This window comes from Maniola jurtina, chromosome W, assembly GCF_905333055.1.
Source record: "Maniola jurtina chromosome W, ilManJurt1.1, whole genome shotgun sequence".
In the NCBI taxonomy this organism is placed as follows: Eukaryota; Metazoa; Arthropoda; class Insecta; order Lepidoptera; family Nymphalidae; genus Maniola; species Maniola jurtina.
Window position 1 is genome coordinate 5071612 of NC_060057.1, and position 16278 is coordinate 5087889.

Below are 16278 nucleotides of genomic sequence, written 5' to 3' on the forward strand. Positions count from 1 at the left end.
GAAACATCAATGTATAAATTATTTACAATAAATGTTATAAATTAAACTTACTAAACAATACAATTGTTTTAATATTAATTGAAAGTTAGTAAACATTTATTTTATTTTCCTAACTATAAATCAGATAAAACATGTACAAATTTGTATTATTATACATTGGTAATTCTGTTAAAATATATAAACTCATCATGTATATAGAATAGCTAACTACTTGTAAAAGACCTAGTATCCGATAAAGTGGAAATATGGAGTTAGGAAAAGATTTTTACTTTTTTTTTTCAGATACAAGTTAGCCCTTGACTGCAATCTCATCTGGTGATACACGTTTTTTAAAGACTTAACGAATTTAAATAAGTATTTTATCAATATTTCTTTCGAAGTCTGGGAATAAATGGCCCATAAAAATCGTTATAAATAGGATCTAATGTAATTTGGTAAATTAGTATCCAGAAAAGGCGGAGGTTTCTAGAAGAAGAACTTAGTCCTAGGTAATAATGATGTGAGGTTTCGACCAATCAGATTAGTGAATCGCTCCGCTACGCTTCAGTGGAAACGCACCCTAAAAGCCGCAACACATTACTTTGTTGTTGTAATGTAATCGGGCGTGATGATCAACGTCACGAAGACTAGTGTGCACTTCTACATACAGACTGTAACGAGAACGTTAGCAAAAGACAGGTAATAGTAACCTACCTACTGATAAGATATAAAAAAACCACGATTTTTTTTTTGGAAAATTCTGTATTATTTAATAGTTCACAGTATATTGCAAATAAAACATCTAACTGTCGCTAGAGATCAATGACCGGTCCGTAAATAGGACACGCTAAGTTTTTGCTAGCATTCTGGTTACACCTCAATTATAAGAATAATTATAGGTAAGTATACTTAAAATGTTCGATTCTGATCGCCTTGTACTATCCCGTAACCCGACGTAGGTACCACAACAATGTGTCTGCAGCTTTATTAATCAAACATTCAGTACCTACTTAACTTACTCTCTCTATCCGAGTAACCCTTAGCACTTTCTCTATCGGAATACTTTCCGTTTCCATTGTATTTGTCGTATCTATGTCCATTATGTCCATTTTGGCGATACGGTTTCCCACTAGCACTGTAGTGCATTTCCGAAGGGCCGATGGTCTTGGACCAGTAGAAGTCCTCGGGATGTCGAGGGTAGGGGTTCTCCCGGCAGAGAACCACGCAGTAGATGAGGCTGCCGATGATGAAGAGGTGATGAAGCCGAATATGAGGAAGACTATACCCAGGATCCTGGAAAAGAAAAAATTTTTTAATAAAATGACTTTTTGTTTATATAATTATTGTTTATTGATATTATAAAAAGAGTAAATAAGAAAAAAACACTTTTTACTAGATAATCGACTTTATTGTAATTTTTTCATTGTTATCTTTTTACATTTGCTAAAAAGTAATAAATAGATAGTATTAGCTATTTTTTTTCAATCTATTTTAAAGGTTATAGCTTAAGTAATCGTTTTCATAAAGAAAAGAAAATTGAAACTAAACCTTACAAAAACTAGTAATCATTCGGCGGCGCTGCTTTTGTTGTCTGTTAATTTTAGTAAGATATATTATTAACATAATATAAGTTAAGAAAAGCAAAATACTTTATGTTCTATGTTTAAAGACTTAATTACTAAAAGTAAAATGGATATAACTTTATAAGTAAATTGTTTTAGTATTTAAAATGTAAAATAACTGATAAAATTGGTTGCAACTTCTTCTTATAAATGTGTTAGTAGCATGTTTTGTCTTGCTCGGTGCCATACAAAACAGTATGGGATGCCAAAAGTTAATCCGTGGGCACCTTAGGGATGTAGGGGCACGTTGTTCAGGAGCTTACTCAAAAAGTTATAACCCGGATAAAGTCAGGGCGGGACGCTAGTGTAAAGTACAGTGTTCTCACCAAGTACCGCAAGCTGTCGCTGTAAGCGGCCAGTGCTTCAGGCAACCTTCCAGCGCACTCCAGGTCGATGGCCAGCGCCATCAGCGCCTTCGCCTGCAACAGGTTAACCTGTTAACTTGTATCGCACTTAAGAGGGCTCTCTCCGTCACTCGTTTCCACTCGTTTCATACAATCGTAGTTCCAATTTCATTTGAATATTAAGCAACCAAAGTCCATGAAATTTTGTACATATATTCTAGACTAGAAACTAATATCTATGTCTGTGGTTTTCCAGATTTCTGTTAAAATATTCGGTTTCAAAGTTACGCGGTCTTAAAAATTTACATACAAATCTTTGAGCCCCTGTAATTTTAAAACTACATATTTTTAGAAAAATCTAAAACACCACAGACACAGATATTAGTTTCTAGAATATGTCTGCAAAATTTCATGGACTTTGGTTGCTTAATATTCAAATGAAATTGGAACTACGATTGTATGAAACGAGTGACGGAGAGAGCCCTGTTAAACGCATTCACCAGCGATAAAAAAAGTTAGATTAGCTTTAGGTCGTCATTATGTAAGTCTGCATCTAACATTGATGCAGACGTCAGGTTAGGGTAAAATGTAAGAATCCTAGAATTACTTTAGTCAAAAGTTATCTTCGTTTCCTTCCATAATCCTTCTGGTTGCCGCTTACGTAACGTGACAAACATACAATAAAAACATATAGACTAATTGAGAAAATCCTCCTTTTTGAAGTCTGTTAAAAATGGGAGAGTGTCTCAAAGTTGCTACAATTGGCCATGTCTTTTGGTCGCGTCCAAATCATCAGTCTTTAAATATTTTTTTTTTTTAAATAAAAAATTGGTTGTCTGTAAAGTCGGTTTACTGACGATAGTTGAACGTGACAACAATGACCGATTGTGCTTCTTTGTCGCTCGTTCCGCGCTCTCGCTTGCACTTCAAGCCTTACATGGAACGCCTCAGAGCGAGGTAACGCCGCATGAGTCATGTTTTTTCGTGCGTGCAGCCGGCTCTATCGAATTATAAGACGTTGTCACGTCAAAAAAGAATATTAGCCATGTTAAATGACTAATATTCCCCTTTCCTCTCCAACTAAGCGTCAGGCTTGTGCTAGGAGTAGGTGCGACAATAGCGCAACGGGCGGGGTTTGAACCGTCGACCTTTCGGTTTTCCGGTTACCTCCTTTACCGGTTGAGCTATTGAGGCTTTTGAACAGGAGCTAAACGACATTTAAATGGTAGGTGTAAACTGTACCTTATTGTAGTTCTCCTTGGAAGGCATGTGCTCTAGATCTAGGTATTCGTGGTTGAAGAAGTCGTCGTACGATATCCGCTGGTCCGGGTCGTGTCGGAGCAGCCTCGTCAGCAGGTCGCGACAACCGGGCGATATGGACGCGTTGGCTGGAATCTACGTACAATACAATAGAACCATCATCATCATCACGATCAACCCATCGCCGGCTCACTACGGAGCACGGGTCTCCTATCAGAATGAGAAGTATTTTGACCATAGTCTACCACGCTGGTCAAGTGTGGTTTGGCAGATAGTAGAATATATTTTGTACTAGGGGATGCCCGCGACTTCGTCCGCGTGTATTTAGGTTTATAAAGATCCCGTGGGAACTGTTTGATTTTCCGGGATAAAACCTACCGATATCCGTCCCCGGGATAATATAAGCTAGCACTGTACCAAATTTCATCAGAATCGGTTAAACTGTTGGGCCGTGAAAAGGTAGCAGACAGACAGACAGACAGACAGCATATATAATATTATAGTATGGATAGAAGCAGGCGTTACTTTACGGAAGTCCATGATATACAAAGAAACACAAGCCTAATTTGCTATAATCCACTGAAAACGGCAAATTTGTATGGTACAACATGCAGCAAGCAACATACACCGCCCGCCCACTGCTAAACATTCAGGAAAAGATAGCCAGTAAGAAAGCCCCGAGCATCACCACGCAACACCACACAAATCCACCAGAACACACTCGACACACGTTTCGCTCCGACACCGGAGCATCCTCAGGAGATGTAGACATTACAATGCTCTATTGCAAAGTTACACTTAGTTAAAGTTGCACTTTGTTAGGTCTATAATAGGTAATTGCTTGGTGGCTAGCTTGGTGGCTGGTTGGTGATGATGACCTGTATGGGGGCGCGACGCTGGATCTTGTCGATGAGCTCGTTGAAGGTGGCGGAGGAGTATGGCGCGCGCCCGAACAGACACTCATACACGATGACTCCTGCAACCAAACATAAGTATACATTAATGGCTCGCATTTAAAGCTGTGGCAAATAAAACAACCCTTTCAATTCACTCGCTCGGAAAAGATTCCTTTTACCCTTTGAAATCTGCGTGGAAAGTGGTTATTTTGCTCGCTAGCTTGCAAAGTACGAATTGAAATTCGAACGTGACGCACTGTTGAGATGAGGATATTTATTTATGAATTGCTGTGTACACTTATTAGGGGTCGTTGCTTGGATCCCGATCTATTATTTTGATATTTAGACTTTTTAGAGTTACAACCTGTTTTGTGTGCCTTTTTCAATAAAATTAATCTATACTAATATTATAAATGCGAAAGCGTTTCTGTCTGTCTGTCTGCTACCTTTTCACGGCCCAACAGTGTAACGGATTCTGACGGGTACAGGGTTAGCTTATATCCCAGGGACGGACATAGGCTACTTTTTATCCCGGAAAATTAAAGAGTTCCCACGGGATTCCCAAAGACCCATCCATCTAACCGATTTGTATGAAATTTGGTACCGAAGTAGCTTGCGTCCCTGTAATTGAAATAGGCAACTTTTTATCTCAGAAAATCAAACAGTTCCCACGGGATCTTCAAAAACCTAAATCCACGCTGACGAAGTCGTGGGTATCCTCTAGTGAATAAATAAGGGGAGAAGGGGTGAGGTAGATGAGAGGGGAGGTGAGGGAAGGTACCCTTGGGTGGATAAGGTGTGGGATAGAAGCTCACCTACACTCCACAGGTCGACCCTGGCGTCGTGTTCCCCCAGTAACATCTCCGGCGCCATGTACAGCGGCGACCCGCGCACGTGACGAGACGACTCCTCTGACATGTGCTGAGCGAACCTGTGTTGCATACAAGCAGGCATTACTTTGCCAATTTATTACTTCTATGCAATTTAACTTTGTGCAACCATCCCACACTCTGGTCACCAAGGGTTGCCTGTAAGAGATCTCTATAGCAATAAGGCCGCCTTTGCACCATTTAGTATAGTTTCTTCTAATGCTTTCTGTATATATGTTTGTGTGTGCAATAAAGTCTTCCAAATAAATGACTGTGATTATGACCAAGTGCGAGTCGGATTCGCGCATTGAGGGTTCCGTACTTTATAAGGATTAATCACTAATATACACAATACACTAATCCGTTACCAGCTCACTACTGAGAACGGGTCTTCTCTCAGAATGAGAACGGCTTTAATCTACCACGTTAGCAAAGGGAGAATTGGATTGGATCCTTTTGAACTTAAAATATGTTATGTTATGTAATAGTTTCACAAACATTAAACGGCCAAGCCATATTTTTTTTTTACTAAGATTTAGGGCTTGTAAGACCAGAGCTTGTTAGTAGAGTTATTTGTTATTTATTGTTATAAATGTGATACCGTGAAGGGCACTTAAGAGCTATATACTTTGGACTTGGGATAGGTCCCATGGGCAGCACAAATCTAAGCTCAGCTAGGGGCTTGGCTCTACTAGAGATCTCATGACTTTTTAACAGTGAAAACATTATGAACTTGTTAGTCCTGGCATCCAAAACATGAAATGTTTTTGGTGGGATTACCTTTTTCTCTTAAAAACTTTAATGCTGATGCCAATTGCTAAAGGAAATACAGCACCTGCAAGAAATAACTTAGTTAAAATTTTTTTGAATATTCAATATATATATATCATAATCTTAATTTATTTTGAAAACCACTAAAGGATACTGGTTTTCAAAACAAATTATGATTATGATTATGGAAAATTACTTTAAGGTCCGGTGGTCACCCATTACCTTCTCTCACACTATAATATTTTCAATGATTGTGAAAAAATCAGTACACTTTTAACAAATGTGACTCAGCCAAGTTGTAACAATAAAATTGCATTCATTTTAGACTAATTTTTATTGTAATAATACTAGAGGATGCCCGCGACTTCGTCCGCGTGGATCTAGGTTTTTAAAGATCCTGTGGAAACTGTTTGATTTTCCGGGATAAAACGCCTATGTCAACATACATACAGGGATGCAAGCTACCTCGGTACCAAATTTCATACAAATCGGTTAAGCGGATGGGTTTTTAGGAATCCCGTGGGAACTCTTTGATTTTCCGGGATAAAAAGTAGCCTAAGTCCGTCCTCAGGATATAAGCTAACCCTGTAACAAATTTCGTTAGAATCGGTTGAACTGTTGGGCCGTGAAAAGGTAGCAGACAGACAGAAACACTTTCGCATTTATAATATTAGTATGGATTAGTAGTATTTCATAGAGAAAAATTGCAAAAACATTCACTATTTTTAACAGACTTCAAAAAAAGAAGGAGGTTCTCTATCTAAATGAATATCTTTGGAGATAGAGAACAGAACTTTTAAATGGATAAGAGTAAGGAATATTTAAGATTTTTTTATTCATTATCATTTTTCTCTATCAAAACTTAGGCCAAATGAGAAACAGAAAGAAGAAGTATAAGCCACTTACTTGTTTCTCTGGCACTCTCCCGTATCTGTGTATGTACTTGGACAAATCTCCTCCACAGCAGTACTCCATTATTATATAGATGTTTCTGCAACATCCATATCCATAAATAATAATAAATGCGAAAGTGTGTCTGTCTGTCTGTCTGCCACCTTTTCACTGCCCAACCATTTAACCAATTTTGATAAAATATGGTATACAGAGTTAGCTTACATCCCAGCTCGGCTAACATGGGCAGTAGATAAAAATTATATCCGCCGATTATATCCACTGATGTCATAGAAATCAGTGGATATAATCGGGGATATAATTTTTATCTACTGCCCATGCTAGCCGGGCTGGAATGGACATAGGCTACTTTTTATCCTGGAAAATCAAAGTGTTCCCACAAGATTCTTAAAGGCTCATCCATCTCTTCATCTCATTGTACTCTTTCAGTTAAATCAATAATTTAAAACGCTTAGCAAACTTGAAACTAACAGTGGAAGTGGATTTTACGAATTTTAGGAAACCCTCTAGTTAATAATTCCAAAGAAACAATTCATTTTTGACCTACACATCATCCCAATTTAGGTACAGTTTCAGTAAAGATCTAAGTTGTCAAGATGAGGTTTAAGAATTTAAATTTCATTATACTGGGCATCAGGTGATTATTTGACCTTTTAAGGGGTTCCATGGTGATTACCCGGGACCTCAAAATAGGAAACCAACATCTTAACCGCTTGGCTATCACACAGAACACAGATACACATAAGTATAAATAGTACCTGTCATCCCAAGTGAATTCCTTCATGTGGACTATGTGTGGGTGTGTGAGAGTCTTCAACAATCTTATCTCTGTCACCAGGTTGTCTATGGCAGTGCCAGAGTGCTTGATGCGGGACTTGTCTATGCATTTTACAGCTACGGTCGTTCTGGCACCCACCTGAAGATAATAAAGAAGAATAAGCATTAAAAAAAAGCTATTACCTATTGTGGGGCACAGGAGAAGCAAAGCTGTCCTCTGTCTCTCTCACTCATATAAGCAACAATATGTTTGGCTATGTTTCAATGAAAATCACTATTATAGTTTGATTTACTGAGTCTCACATTGTTTAACTTAATGCTTTTACAATTATAACTTAAGTTCTGCTAAATAAATATAAATATATTTTACACTATCAAATAAAATACTTATTCTAGTTTGTTTTAGTAAATAAAACATTATTTTAATAGCTAAAATTAGGAAATTATCCTCACATTTATTTCAAGGACTTTAAATACACCTATGACCTTATTTATGATTGAATATGCGATTAATGAAATTAAATTTATACTATATAGTTAGTAGTTCATAATTGAACTACTAACTATAGTTTTTTTTTTTAAATACACTTAAAATCGCTTGTTAAAGGTGTAATAATGTGTGTCTTTGTTAACCCCCGACCCAAAGTGGCATCGTAGCTCCTAAACTAATGAACCGATTGTAATTAAGTTTTTTTTTTTTGAAAGGTGGCTTGATCGAGAGTGTTCTTAGCTAAAATCCAAGAAAATCAGTTCAGCTGTTTGAAAGTTATCAGCTCTTTTTTAGTTACTGTAACCTTCACTTGTCGGGGGTGTTCTTTTTTAATTTACACTTGTTTACCTTAGTATAGGCTTTATAGACTGTTGAATAGCTGCCCGAACCGAGTTTCTCAGTTACTACATATCCTTCGATCTTTGGAAACGACATATTTTACATATAATGTTGCTTCATTGGCAGGAATTTATTATTTTTGCGATAAAATCACGAATTTCAACGTAATTAAGAAAGTGGAAACGTCAAATGTTTGTTATGTTATGACAGCTGACAGCTGTTGTGATATTAAGTATTGCCAGTTAGTTGCCAAAATCACACATTTTGGTAGAAAATTAAATGCAAAACTAATAGTAATTGGCTCGTCCTATAAAGGACTTCATCCGTAACGTCTGAGTTATGATATCCATACTAATATTATAAATGCGAAAGTGTGTCTGTCTGTCTGCTACGTTTTCACGGCCCAACTACTGAACCGATTTTAATGAAAGGTACCGACTTAGGATACAACCCGGGGAAGGACATAGGCTACGGTTTATCTCGGAAAATTGAAGAGTTCCTACGGGATTTAAAAAAAATGAAATCCATGCGGGTGAAGACGCGGGCATCCTCTAGTAGGTATAATAATAAAAACTTCTAATTTCTCGTGGATAACAAGTCAATTAAAAAGTTTTCAAAAAACCCAACTGCTGTTGCCTAAAATCCGCCATCTTGATTTTTTAAGAGTTTGTAACTACCCAGCACAATTTTATACAATGACACGCTATCAAGACGAATCTAACGAAGTATCACTATTATCAAAATTGGTGCCGAAAATACAGCTTCATTCAAAGTACTATATTTAGTATTTACCCACAATCAGATAACGTGAGCTTTTATAAGTAAAGAAAAATATACCACTCCTTATATTTTATTTTTTATCGAAGACTGAACTTTAACTTTTCATATAATAAGTACCTAATACCTACTATAAAGTTAAGATGTCAAGCTTATTATAAACTCGTTGGACAAGTGTATAAAGTCATGCATAGCGCTACTATTGTGTTCACGAACTTCGCATGTTCCTAACAAACTATGTAGTTATCAGAGCTACTTATTTACTCGATGCATAATAATATCATAATATCATGAAACTTGCAAAATATATTTATCAGTTATCTTTTGTCATATTGTTATGTAAATGCATTTTATGCTTGGTTAAATAACTTTATCGTAAAAGACGTCACTATAAAAAAAATCTTGTATTCAAAAATCATCATATTCTATAACAAGTGCCTGTAAATTAAAAATTTATAACACCCCCGACATGTGAAGGTTACAGTAAAAAAAGAGCTGATAACTTTCAAACGGCTGAACCGATTTTCTTGGATTATAGCTAAGAACACTCTCGATAAAGCCACCTTCCAAACAAAAAAAAAACCAAAATTAAAATCGGTTAATTAGTTTAGGAGCTACGATGCCACAGACAAATACACAGATGAGGTCAAGGAGCTATAGATAGGGTTGACTGTAATTTTAATTCGTAGCAGTATTGGCTGATGCCAATGATTTCGTCCGGGTTGATTTAGGTTTTTAAAAATCCCGTGGGAACCTTCCTGATTTTCCAACAAATAGAACAAATAGTAACCTACGACATTCTCCAAGTAACTAGATATTTAACTATAGGTACCCATAGGTATATGCAAAAAATCACGTCGATCGCGTGGCTCGGCTAAGACGTGATTGAAGGATAGACCAACAAACAAACACAATATTTCGTATTTATAGTGATTATGCAGCTAATAATAATACCTAAGTACTTAATAAGATTACCTAAGAGCTTATATACAAAAACTTTATGCTGGTATAAAATTTGATGGACTATTTATAACTTAGATAGCAATAAACTATAAATGATTTTGCATCATAAACATAAAATATTACTACTCAACCTAATGCGATGCGCGGAATTATTCCGTTCAAGTTGAAAGCCCTCACCCGATCGAGTGCAAGCCGGTCGGTGATCACCACGTGTTATACCTACTGTAGTGATTCAGTTGTTCCCGCAGACGTATTATGGCGCAGACAGACGCAACGCGCGACGGAAACGTTTTTAACGAATGTGGCTCCTAGAATTTTTTTCCTTAAAGTTCAGGGAACCGCGGCCGTTGCAAAGCTGTTCGTTAACGTCACATTAAACATGAATAAGGTTGAGTATCATACGCGTTCACTCTACAAAGCGTTCGGAGCACGTTCAACAGCTCTACCGTCGCGTCGCGCTGTCTGTCAAGGCTTTTATAACTAACATCAATTCAGATAACAATTGCTCAGTTAATTGGGAAATTGGTCATTGTTGACCATTTCACGAGCAGGCTAAGTAGACAGACTAAGTCCAAAGATAAAGCTGACAAAATGTTTTAATCACTGGACGAAAACAACGGAAAACTTTTGATAGGCAGCAGGTTACCGTTGTCAAAAAATTCCATTAGGTAGCCAAATCTTTTTAAAATCTATAAAATCTCAAGTTATGCAGTATGCACTCTGTCATCTATGGCACTAACCCTGCTGACTACATTAGGACGCGTAGTCTACTGGCTTGGTAGTGGTAACTTACTCCCGAGGCTTTTCCAAGTTCTATTCTGGTTGAGTCAAATTAGCGTATATACGTTTTCTTTCTTTTATCTATGAATCTATGGTATAAACCTATTACCTACCTTTCATACCAAATATCAATCATTTCTAAATAGCTGTTTGGTATCGCGTCTTGGAGAACCAAGGTTACTGGCATAGCCCAAACTATTAGCGAGCTAAAATAGCAATGGCCGCCATGCCTGTTGTAGAGGCGATGGCCATTGGAGCCGGAAAGTCCTTGAGTGGAGACCGCGTATAAGCAAGCGTAGTGTGGGACGCCCTCCAGCACGATGGACCGATGATATAGTATAGAAGCTGGCGGGATGTAGCTGGATGAGGCAGGCTGAGGACCAGGTGAGGTGGCGCTCTTTAGGGAATGCCAGTGTCCAACAGTGGACGATTCGATTCGCTGCAGGAGCAATATTTTTTAATTTCTAAATTGTCTCTGGTCTGGTCTGGCAGGAGGCTTCAGCCATGGCTAGTTACTTCCCACTCTACCGACAATGCCGTGTTGCCAAGAGAGCGGCGCTTCGGTACTATGCCGCGTGAAAAACTGCTACACGGCACACTCCTTCTAAGTTAGCCCGTTTCCACGTTATCTTTCATCGTTAAGATAAAAACGGTTTAAGATGGTGCAGGTGGTATCACTAGGTGTCGTAGTCAAGGGCTAACTTTTATAGGAGTGAGAAAATTTGAAATCTACAATTAATATAGGTAGGTAGGCAGGTATCTACTTAACTATTTACACAATTACATATATACCTACACGTCCTCAATGAATAGCGAACATGTCATTTTAGAGTTCCGTATTTCAAAAGGAAAAAAGCAACCCATAATATAGGTAAGTACGATCATTTCGTTGTCCGTTCGTCTATCAAGGTCCTTTCTTCGGGAACGCGTGGAAGTATCAAGTTGAAATTATCATCAAACAGTTACCTAGGTCTACGGTCCCTTGGACCTGTAAAAAACGGTCAATTGCGAGTCGGACTCGCACAGGAAGGATTCCGTGTCATCGTACCTACAAGAAATAACGCTTTTTTTAATTTTAATGGCGGTAATTTAGTAGGTATTTGTTAAATTATAGCGGCAATAGGAATACACATTCTGTGAAAATTTCAGGTCTCTACCTGTTATGGTTCACGCGATACAGTCCAGTGACAGACAGACGGACTGATAGCAGAGTCTTAGTAATAGGGTTCCGTTGGCATCCTTCGGGCACGGAACCCTAAAAATAAGCTTCTAAAATCTAAACCAACACAATCAAAAAATACAGATAATTATATTCCGCATATTTTGACTCTCCCAAATAAATCAAAACCTAAGTATATAGTACGCGACAGGTCGAGATGGCAATCGGAGTAGGCATAAGGCAGGAGACGCCTCACATACCACCCACGTTACCCGCACTGGGTAAGCGGAGGCTGTGCGGGTGTGCGAGGCATCCCCACCCCAATTGCCATGTCGGTCTGTCGCTTATATACTACCTACTTTCCGTTGATCTAGAATCATCAAAGGCGCGAAGCAAGGTCTCACGGCACAAGTACTTATCCTAATTTTTTTACGATGACAAATATTTGCAGTTGAAGATAATAAGCAACGAAACAATAACACGTATCCTTCCAAGGTACGGAACCTTCGGTCCGCAGGTCCAACTCACACTTAACCAGTTTTTCTAGCGATTGCAACATTCGTACGTTGTGAGTGGTGCTTTTCGATTATGATTTGTTCTTGACCGACGTGTGAACCTTATTGTAATAGTACATGGGTCCAAATCAAACCACTATTTGATGACGACTGACTTTATTCATGACTCACAAGCCTACCTACATAATATTATATTTTATTAAACTACCTACTACATCTCCCTCCTTATAGAATAAGTTTGAAATACATTTTATGTTCTAAACGTATACATGCGTCTTCATATTATAATTCTAATTCATTACTCATAAATTATTCATACATTATCATCCCCCCTCAAATTTTATTTCTCAATGCATTTTATACTCATAATTGTAGCATGCTAATTATAACAACTACATTAAATAGCACTTATTGAGATATATTTAAAATACCTATAAGTCATATTTTTATCTAAACTTAGCTTAATTCTTAGACTAAGCAAGCCAGAACAAGTAAATAACATAATTATTATATTATTCAGAATTGAAATAAAATACATTAAAAGAATAGTTATGATATAAAATTGACTAATAAATTATTAAATTGAGTTTGTAAATAATTATTGATAATTAAATTCCTTGTCAAATCGAACCGGCGGACGCACTACTCGACCGCTAGTTGTCACCTTAGGCGCGTGCGCCGGTTGCGGGGAGCGTGCCGTTTGCGGCGCTGTATCTGCACCGCCCGTTGACTCGGAATTTAAATGTTCCCAATCGACACTAGAAGACATGTTTGTGTGATTGGTAACCTCGCCTTTGCTTGGTACTTTCATTATATGTTGTCGGTTACGCCTGTAAACGGCGCCATTTTCAGTTTGTACCCAGTAAGATCGGTTTCCTCGAGCCGGACGTATAATACGAGACTTAACCCATACATTATTTTGTCTCATTCGAACCGGTTCATCTTCCGATAGTGGGATTAAATTTCTGGTTCCTCTGTCGTAATATGTCTTATATTGCGCTATCCTTTGTGAGCGATTGTCGCGCATCTCTTGCGGGCTCACTACTTTGGGTTTTAGCTGAGAAGTGCCAGAAGGTAAACGAGTATTTAAGCGACGACTCATTAATAACTGTGCCGGTGACCACTTTTCTCCAGAAAGTGGTGTATTACGAAAATTAAGTAGTGCAAGTTTCCAGTCTTCTCCACTTTCATATGACTTACACATAAGATCCTTTATAGTTCGAACGTTCCGTTCGGCGAGACCGTTGGACCGGGGATATAACGGTGAACTCGTAACGTGCGTGAAACCCCAAGTGTTGCTAAAAGATTTAAATTGTTCCGAGCAAAATTGGCCAGCATTATCGGTCTTCAAAATTGACGGAATTCCAAATCTACTAAAAATATCTTTGAAAACATTAATAACACTCGAACTCATAATATTGGGCAGCAACAGAACTTCGACAAACTTAGAATAGTAATCCACTACGAGTAAATAATATTTATCTCTCAACTCGAATATGTCCGCCGCTAGCACTTCCCACGGCAGATGGGGCACGGGGTGCGGCTGCAGCGGCTCGCGCGGGTTGTTGTCGCGGTGGCGCTGGCACGTGTCGCAGGCCTGCACCGTGTGCTGGATGTCCGTGCTCATGCCGGGCCACCACATCACGTCACGCGCACGACGCTGACATTTCTCCACCCCCATGTGGCCTTCGTGAATACGCTTGAGCATATCTTTTCGAAGCGAAGTCGGGATAACAACTCGATTATTCCTGAAAAGAATTCCCTTTACCAGATGAAGCTCGCTACGAACCATCCAGTACTGTCGCACCGTAATATCCGTATCCCTCTTATTGTCCGGCCAACCATTTTTGTAGTACACTCCGACCGCCGTTAATATCCCATCCTTTCGAGTTTCTTCTCTAATCTTGTTTAACATCTCCGGCGTGGCTTCTACATTGTCGTACAGAGTATTTAAATGTATCATAACTTCTTTACACACATCCTCATCGGTCCCCTGCTCCGTCGCCGCGCGGGATAGTGTATCAGCTATAAATAGCATTTTACCAGGTTTATACTGAATTTTGATACAATAATGTTGCAATTTCAACAGCATTCTTTGTAAGCGAGCCGGTGCCTCATTTAGTGATTTTTTAAATATGACCTCTAGTGGCTTATGATCACTCTCTACGGTAACGTCATCATGGCCATATATATACTGGTGGAAGCGCGTGCACCCAAAAACAATTGCGAGTAACTCTTTCTCGATCTGCGCCCAGCGCTGCTCCGTGGCCGTGAGCGTGCGTGCCGCGTACGCCACCGGCCGGCCACCCTGCAGCAGGCACGCGCCCAGCCCGCGCGCGCTCGCGTCCACCGACACCGTGATGGCTTCATCGGGGTTATAGTATTTTAGTACCGGTGCACTACTAATTTTTGACTTTAATAAATTAAATGCCCGGTCGTGGTATTCTAACCACTCAAAATTATTATTCTGACCTAGCATCTCGCGCAAAGGTGCAGATATTTCCAAGTATCTTGGTATGAATCTGGACAAATAATTGGTGACCCCTAAAAACCGTTCTAAACCTTTTTTATCGGTCGGTTTGGGCATATTTTTTATAGCACTTACCCTATTTTTATCTGGCGATATGCCTTTCGAGCTAAACATATGACCTAAAAAATTAACCTGGCTAACACTAAACACACATTTATTTTTATTGAACTTAACACCGCTTTCTAACGCTCTTTTCATAACTTCTTTTAACCTGATATCGTGCTCCTCTTTGGTCCTACCCCATATTAAAATGTCATCTATGAACACTTCGACACCTTCCATTTTAAATATTTTATCCATTTCGTTGTGAAATATTTCTGGAGCACAGTTAATTCCAAATGGCATCCGCAAAAATCTATATCTTCCATATGGCGTTGAAAAGGTACATAACTTCGAACTACTTTCGTCTAGTCTTATCATCCAAAACCCGTTTTTCGCATCGCATTTCGAAAAATATTTTGCTCCGGACAGATTACTCGCCATCTCTTCTAAAGTGGGCAACTGAAAATGACTACGTTTAATGGCCTGGTTTAAATTTCGCGGATCCAAGCAGAGGCGAAGTTTTTTATCTGGTTTTTCTACAATAACAATATTAGAAACCCAATCAGTGGGCCCATCTTCTTTTTTAATAATATTTAATCTAACCATATTATCCAATTCCTCTTTTAGACGAGACCGCATTTTCATTGGTATTTTTCGCGTGGGACTGACAACGGGCAATATTGTTTTATCGACAACTATTTTACAAACAGTATGGCATTTAATTAATTTCCTTTTTTCGAAACCGGCTTTTTCATATGAACTTAAAGACATGACAGATGCTTCCGCGCCACTATCTAATTTAAATTGTATACAAACTCCATCCACATCTATAGTCTCACACCATGAATCGCACATTTCATTCGAAGCTTCAATAGAAATATTTGACATAAGTAGCTCACCGTTCTCGCTGTACTCATCTACCCATCGTTCCTCCTCCAATTTGGGCTCCTCGACGACTTCGCGCGTAAACTTCACAGTACAAAATCGGGCCCTGTGGCCTACTCCATTACATCTGAAACACTTTCCTGAAAATCCAGGACACCTTATATGCCTACTGTGACGCAAGTTACACTTTTCACAAACACTATCATTGAAAACCCGATATGAAGACACCGCCGCGCCCCGCTGCCGGCCGCGCCAACCAGCACTCGCGCCGCCCGCGGGCCCCGGCTGGCCGGCGGCAGCGCCGCGGGGCCGCGCCGCGCCGCGCTGCAGCTGCTCGAGCGCGCCGGCGGGGTCGGTGGCGGCGGGAG

At 39.1% G+C, this 16278-nt stretch overlaps 1 protein-coding gene across 1 annotated transcript in view; it reads right to left on the reverse strand.

Moving 5' to 3' along the window:
- Nucleotides 1-16278, reverse strand: part of LOC123879768 (serine/threonine-protein kinase ULK3-like) — a 30129-nt gene continuing 13851 nt past the window's right edge. Inside the window, exons 3-11 of the mRNA XM_045927671.1 lie at nucleotides 8269-8407; nucleotides 7412-7569; nucleotides 6648-6732; nucleotides 5751-5818; nucleotides 4917-5032; nucleotides 4084-4181; nucleotides 3188-3340; nucleotides 1928-2020; nucleotides 1-1272 (exon numbers count right to left, since the gene is read on the reverse strand). Of these exons, the coding sequence (XP_045783627.1) occupies nucleotides 979-1272; nucleotides 1928-2020; nucleotides 3188-3340; nucleotides 4084-4181; nucleotides 4917-5032; nucleotides 5751-5818; nucleotides 6648-6732; nucleotides 7412-7569; nucleotides 8269-8355 (1152 nt within the window). The 5' untranslated portion in view covers nucleotides 8356-8407 and the 3' untranslated portion in view covers nucleotides 1-978. The remainder of the gene's footprint in view (nucleotides 1273-1927; nucleotides 2021-3187; nucleotides 3341-4083; nucleotides 4182-4916; nucleotides 5033-5750; nucleotides 5819-6647; nucleotides 6733-7411; nucleotides 7570-8268; nucleotides 8408-16278) is intronic.